Below are 7654 nucleotides of genomic sequence, written 5' to 3'. Positions count from 1 at the left end.
GCAGAGAGCGAGGGAGAGAGAGAGAGAGAGAGAGAGATAGAGAGAGAGAGAGAGAGAGAGAGAGAGAGAGAGAGAGAGAGAGATAGAGAGAGAGAGAGAGAGAGAGAGAGAGAGAGAGAGAGAGAGATAGAGAGAGATAGAGAGAGAGAGAGAGAGAGAGAGAGATAGAGAGAGAGAGAGAGAGAGAGAGAGAGAGAGAGAGAGAGAGAGAGAGAGAGAGGGAGAGGGAGAGAGAGGGAGAGAGAGAGAGAGAGCGTATAGATAGATAGATAGATAGATAGATAGATAGATAGATAGATAGATAGATAGATAGATAGATAGACATATAAAGATAATCGGATAGATACATAGAGAGACAGAGAGAGAGAGGTATTGAGGGGGACTGATCGATGGAGGTTGGAGGTCAGAGTCAGGGTCCCGGCCGCGGTTAAGGTCACCGTGGAGCAGGCGTGGCTTGGTTCAGCCGTGTCCTTTGCCTCAGACGGCGAGGGCTGTGCAGCGCCATAAATTGAGATGGCTGATTGATGGCCGCGGCGTGCCGTGCTATTGCAATGGCCGGCCGACGCTTTATGTCCGCGGCGTGACAGTCTGGGCTGCGTCAGCGACTCTGGAAAGCACACGTTAAACGGAGGCCATATGCAATTTAGAATACGAAGAAAAAAAAAGAAGAAGAAGACGGTTACGGGACCGTCTTTAAAGGCGTTAATTTGCCTATAAAACATACACTCACAGCCACAGGTCGTTTTTTCTTCATCTCCCAGCATTGAAATGCTCGACTCATATGAGCTGTGTGTGTGTGCTCGTTCACGAGGCGCATCCCTGAGACTGCAAACGCAGGGTCCATGGGCTGCAGGACGGCAGACAGCTCGGAGGTTTTATGTGTTGTCAGTAAACCGCGCCTCAGTGCCGGTCTTGGCTTGAATATCTGCTGGCAAATTAAAAATGTTTGATGTATTAGAGCGGCGAGCGGCCTCGTAGGCTCCCCCGGCCCGGACGGGGAAAGTGGGTTCTGAACATAGTTGCTTTGTAGATTAGTGTAGCACCTGTGTGTGTGTGTGTGTGTGTGTGTGTGTGTGTGTGTGTGTGTGTGTGTGTGTGTGTGTGTGTGTGTATGTGTGTGTGTTAGAGGGTGTGTATGTGCATTTCCACCAGGTGTTCTGTGTGTGTGTGTGTGTGTGTGTGTGTGTGTGTATGTGTGTGTGTTAGAGGGTGTGTATGTGCATTTCCACCAGGTGTTCTCTGTGTGTGTGTGTGTGTGCGTGTGTGTGTGTGTGTATTTCACAATGTGCTGTGTGTGCTTGTGTATAAGTGTATTTTACCATGTGTTTTCGCTGTGTGTGTGTGTGTGTGTGTGTGTGTGTGTGTTTGCTTGGGTTTAATGTGTGTATATCACGATACACATGTGTGTATATTTCACCATGTGTGTGTATTTCCTCATGTGTTTTGTATTTGTGTGTGTGTGTGTGTGTTTCAGTGTGTGTATCTCATACTAGGCTGTATATGTTTGTGCAGACTTCAATGTGTATGTATGTGCATTTCATCATGTGTTGTATGCATATGTGGATTTGTGACTGTGTGTGTGTGTGTGCGTGCATGTGTGCGTGCACGTACATGTGTGTATGTGTGTGTGTGTGTGTGTGTGTGTGTGTGTGTGTGTGTGTGTGTGTGTGTGCAGACGTTCCCCAGCCTAGCTTGGGTTCCACGCTCGCTGGAGAAGAAGAAACTCAGCACAGGGTGGGAGGATTTATTGTGTGGCATTAGGAGCCCTAATCTGTTGCAGGTGTTACTGGCTGATCTCCCAGGCCTGCCTGCTCCCTCGCCCAGGAGGCCCCAGCATAGCATCCGTGTGTGAGGGGAGGAACGAGGGGAGGGAAAGAGAGAAACAGACAGAGAGAGAAGGAAAGAGGGAGAGAAACAGAGAAACAGAAAGAGAGAGAGAGAGAGAGACAGAAAAGGAAAAAAAATGATTCCTTCAGCTGCCTCTCCAGAGAGAATGATTCCATCTTCACCATTCCTCGTGCTCCTCAGATTCCCCCCCCTGAGAGGCACGCCATAATGTCTACTGCGACGGCTTTCTGCTGGTATCAGTACGGTCAATAAAGAAATACGGCATCTGCCGGGAAATGATTCAAAGGCAGGGCCATAGGAGGAAGTGGCTTGAGGAACATCATTGTTTGATTTTTTTCTCTTTTTTTATTATCATTCTTTTTAATGCAAATGTTTGTTTCATATTTGCCATCGCAAACGTTGAGGTCAAGGCGATGTGCTGTTTGTTTATGCAATCATTTTACTGTTAAGCCCTGGACTATTCTGAACTGCTGTGGTATAGTGGGGTATGGTATGGAACAGGATGGTGTTTATCATAGGGTTTTCTTTGCTATGGTATGATATGTTGAGTAAAAGTCAGGTGAAGTGAGTTGAAGTGGAAGTTACCCACTCAAAATGGCTGTTATTAAGTAAGCTTAATGTGGTTAGTTCTGGTCAAAGGTTTCATTCACACACACTACAAATTATCGTAGAATGCAAGCAGCTTAGTGTAACACTTTCAAATCCATCATGGCACAGAGTCATATTTTTAAGGACGGGATTAAACTAATCCTGAGTTGAATTGATTTGAGGTTTTACAACAAGGGGCTAAAGGCTACAAAGAGGTTCTCGGCCCGACATAATGGATTGAGCGACGGCACCTCATTACTTTGAGACGACTGCCCCCACGTGGACATAATTAGTACTGTTCTCTGTTCCTTTGTCGTTTTCTTGTGTTATTTTTGGGGTGCGCTACGGTTATGATCAAATAAGTACTATTGCTAGTTCCTTCGGTTACTTATTCATTTCCCATTTCTATGTAACACATTTCTGTCCACATTCAATTTCTAACATGTAAGAAGACCACCACAATGGAAAACTGATACATTTTTAAAGTATGATGAGGAAGAAGACGCTATAATAAAAAACAGAAAAAAAGGAATTCCAAGTAGTGGATATTTGTATTTGGCACAGGTTCTTAGAATACATGACAATGCACATAATAAAATACATTAAAACAGTTAAAACGGTTGAAACAGTTTACTGACCCCCACTCCACAGATACTGGGTTGGATCGTGTGTGTAGGCCTATATATCCAGGCCTATGTATGTAGGCCTATATGTCTAGGCCTATGTGTGTAGGTCTATATGTGTGGGCATATATGTGTAAACCTATATGTACTGGAAATCAGCTTAGGTCGCTTTGAATGACCTCATCCAACAAAATGTAAACACCACATGATCATTTGTTTAATGAACTTGCATTCAGGGCTCGTACGTGTAACTGTTGCGCATGGTGTAGCGTGTGATGCTGGGAAACCAGTCCTTGGTGACGGCGACATAGTAGGTGAACCATGGGTAGTAATCCTCAGGCTGACGCGTTGCGCCCGCAACGATCATGCTCAAGGCGGCGTCTGCGGCCGGGTATGCTGGCACGTCAGTCTTTCCCCTACAGGATCGACAGAGAAAGGTGTGACGACAAGACAGAGGCCATCTAGGTAAAACGCTGACAATGTACACAAACATACACCACTTTCCCTTTGGATGTTCGTACTATCAAATTTGAGTTTGGACTTAGTTCATGTTTGAATTTAAACTTAAAAAACGGTTGGGAAATATTATTATTTAAAGCGGCCCTTTATTAACATAGAACCCCAATCCTTGATTGAATTGAATCATTCACTTGGAAGTAAAAGGTAACACTTTTCACCCACTTGACTTTCTCCATGGCCGACTCTGTGTCGATGAGTCCCAGTGTGCATATGGTGAGGGACACGTTGCTGTTCTTCATGGCCAGCTCGTGTTGCAGGGACCCAAAGAAGCCGTTCAAGGCAAACTTGGTGGAGGTGTAGGGAGCCACGAACGGACTGGCTATCTTACCTGTAACGTCAGAGAGGACATTTTTTTCACAGTGCTTTGTATGTTTCCAATTGACTTAAAAAAATCAAAAAGGTAAACGGATAATATAGAATCACTATCCTTTTATATCTAGTGTATTAAATGAATAGACCTACAATAGTTCTTGACAGGGGCTTGGGATACAAGTTAGAAATTATATGATTGTGTTTTCCTCTTTAGTAGTATGTTAAAGACTCAATGTTTAACATTCAGACTAGCTGAAAAAAGCAGGGTGATATCTGTATCGATGCTGATCGAAAGTTATTTCAATAATTTTATCAAGATAATCCCATCCTATAACTGATATTTTCTACGAAAAATAAATGCTGCCTGTACCTCTTTATTTACAAGAATGGTACGATGCACACTCCCCTTAAACTCACACCACCCATCCTGTTGAATGAATGAATGAATGAATGAATTCCGAAAGTCAACGTTTCCAACCTAAAAGAGAAGAGACGATGACGAGTGATCCTTTACTCTTCTCCAGAGCCTCCAGGCCCTTCCAGGCCATCTTGACATAGCTGAAGAAATTCACCTTTGAAAAGGTGAATACACGCACACACACACACACACACACACACACACACACACACACACACACACACACACACACACACACACACACACACACACACACACACACACACACACACACACACACACACACACACACACACACACACACACACACACACACACACACACACACACACACACGCACACAAACAAAAGTTCAGAGTAATCACTTGGATGATTCCACGAGGGACGGGTGTTGTTGCTCGAGGATTCGATATGCATTGTGATTCGGTCAATATTGCAGTGCAATGTTAAGATCAATTTATGCGGTTTTATCTTTTGTGTGGTTTGGGTTTAATGGGGGTGGGGTTTTAGAGTTCCATCATTGCGTCTTAAAGGAACGTGGCCGAACCGAAAACACAACATGCTAGATGCAGATTGGTTCCAGGCGAATGCACTATAGCACCCTCTGTTGGAAGGTTGCATTAATTCGGCAACGCTCAAATAAATCCCCCGCCCCACCCTTTTCTAGAATCCACCAGTGGAGACAAGTGGAACCAGTTACCTTCATGATCCACCTGATGTGCTCCACGTCCCCGTCCCACATGCTGAAGGGGCTCGGCCCGATGTGGTTGAGGACCAGGTAATCCAGTCCTCCCAACTGGTCCAAGGCGAAGCTAAGAGCTTTATCCGGGTCAGACTCGCTGGACATATCGGCTGATATGTAGAGTGCCTTCTGAGCCCCCAGACTCAGACACCGCTCGGCCACCTGCCAACCAATCACACGCAGGAAGTGGGAAATATGTCGAGTCAATCACCGTCTTTGAACATTTGTCACACGTGTCACGTAGAAGGATCCATCCCTCTGGGAGTGTGTGTCTGTGTGTGTGTGTGTGTGTGTGTGTGTGTGTGTGTGTGTGTGTGTGTGTGTACGTGTGTGTGTGTGTGTGTGTGTGTGTGTGTGTGTGTGTGTGCGTGAGCGCGCGTGTGTGTGTGAGTGTGCGTGTGTGTGAGATCTTCTGTTTGCATGTCGGCATGTGTGTGTGTGTGTGTAGATTTAAATCGTTTGCTAAAATGACCTGTTCCAGTACGGGCTCCCTCCTTGCAGTGATCACTATCTGGGCACCAAAGCGGGCATAGTGATACGCCATCTGCTCACCGATACCTGTGCTGGCTCCCGTCACCAGAACCCTGGCCCCCTTTAGAGATTCTGAGACATATCACAATAAGACTTGGTTGATTTAAAGTACTTTTCACATCGCGTAAGATATCCTCCAAGGGACATCTGGTTCATCAGCAAATGCATTTACAATGAGGCGTGGTTTACATATAACTGGAAATGGGTAGAGTTGGTACAATAGTGATACCAGGATCAGAACTTCCTCTGATACCCCTATGCACCTATTCGATACTAGTAGCTAATTTATTACACAGGCAAAGAACATCACAAACACGTGCAGTGTTATGCTGCGTTCGTTAACGGTCAGAGTCGGAAAGTCATAATGGGAAACGCATCTGCTCTGACCTACGTGCCATCAAAAGTTGGAAAAACATGTGGAAGATGAAGATAAGAGAACCCTTCAATACGATTAAGTGCCATTGGTAGTTACAATGCTAGATGCTGTGTCGGTATAGATTTGGTATCGGCCAATGCTCAAGTTCGGGAATCGGAATCGGTATCAGGAAGGAAAAAAAAAAGATCTGAACATCTCTAGAAAGGGGTGTCTCTTATGTCCTGTAGTGTGTTCATCATTATCACTATATATAATTAGCAGTCTAGACCACCCACCCTATGTTAACTAAATGCCATAAAAAGTTAACATACCAATTGGATTTACAATAATTTCGAAATAAATGATGTCTTACTTAGCTGAGGGCATAGGATATGTTTTTGAAACAAGCCCTAGACTTTGCCTTTTATAAAATATATAAGCCTGTAATGAATTGGTTTAACCATAACATATATGCATGACTTAATCAGTAGAAGCCCTGTGGTGTCTTTCAAACACATCTTTCATTCTCATTGAAAGAAGGCATCTCAGTTACTTCCAGCATTCTTCACACGGTGAATTAATCAACAAAGCTCTCATTGATCTGGCTGTAGACACGAGGATAAACCAAATCGGATCCTAATCAAAGTCGTTAGCATCTCAATCAATAATCTACTCCACGCGGCCACCTCATCGTGTAGTATAGTATTACTGCACTATGACTATACTAAGACTTGCAATGCCCTCTATTGAATATCATAACCCAATTTAGTTTGGCACAGTGGAGAGAGAGCAATTGATTACTTTGATCGTCGTTAATTATGTATTCATATGGGCTTACTCCTTCATGCCAGTTGAGAAATACATTTTTCCCCTAAAGAAGGAATGCATTGCAACCCTATAGGCCTACCAGAATAGTAATCCTTCAGATTGCTGCACAAAATCTTTCACAATATCTGGTGTGTGAGGGTTATAAAATGGAATTCATTGAAGATTACAAAACAGTTAAAGAGCTGATCCCCAAAGTTCAGACACCCATGAATTCACGTCTTAATGACGGACATGCCTGAGTATTCTCTTTTACTTACAGGCATACCCATTTCACAAAGCTGGTTCAACCTGATTTCACTTTCTTAAGATGGCTAAATTCAGGATATAATTTGAATGATACTAATCATTTGAATGATGAATTTTTGACTTCTAATCATCCAGGATTCAAATAACTATACATTGTGTGTTAAGTCACTTGTCATTCCCAGATAAACACGTTTTACTTACCTGGATCAAAAGTAGGAGCATTCCATCTATTAGCAATCAGCACAACACTTACACTGGCTAAGAAGAGCTTGGTAAAAGTTCTCATTGTAAATAAAAGTGATCTCTCTTATTTAAGGGTTATATTTTTAGAAAAGATTGAATCGAATTGTTGGGTAAGAACTGGGAATCCCAGGCACTGTCTGTGACAGTTGCGTCATGAGCGTTGTGAGAAAGAAGTCAGTGAACTGCGAGTCAAGGTGCGTTCACGCCCACTGTGTTGGCCCCGCCCACCACACAAGCGGGCCTTTGGTGAGGTCGGGCCTGTGGTGTGGCAGCAGCTCATGTTTTTCTTTTTCTTTCGACGTTTTGCGTCACAGTTGGCCCCGATCAGCCCCTGACCAGACGAGTTTTTCAAGGTTAATTCTTCTCGTCAAATTCCAATAAAATAACTAATCTAATAAAAA

The 7654-nt window shown here is 43.9% G+C and overlaps 1 protein-coding gene across 1 annotated transcript; it reads right to left on the bottom strand.

Annotated features, from left to right (window-relative positions):
• Positions 1 to 2968: 2968 nt before the first annotated feature.
• On the bottom strand, positions 2969 to 7440 carry hsd11b1la (hydroxysteroid (11-beta) dehydrogenase 1-like a). The gene is made up of 6 exons (XM_060066233.1): positions 7212 to 7440; positions 5523 to 5653; positions 5009 to 5212; positions 4369 to 4462; positions 3741 to 3906; positions 2969 to 3475 (listed from the first exon to the last, which is right to left on the bottom strand). Exons 1-6 carry the CDS (start codon positions 7294 to 7296, stop codon positions 3292 to 3294), a joined length of 864 nt encoding a protein of 287 aa, XP_059922216.1. The 5' UTR covers positions 7297 to 7440; the 3' UTR covers positions 2969 to 3291.
• Between the last annotated feature and the right edge of the window lie 214 nt (positions 7441 to 7654).

Source organism: Gadus macrocephalus, chromosome 12 (assembly GCF_031168955.1).
Source record: "Gadus macrocephalus chromosome 12, ASM3116895v1".
NCBI classification, from domain to species: Eukaryota; Metazoa; Chordata; class Actinopteri; order Gadiformes; family Gadidae; genus Gadus; species Gadus macrocephalus.
Note: the sequence above shows the minus strand (reverse complement) of the source record. Positions and strands in the feature narration are given on the sequence as shown.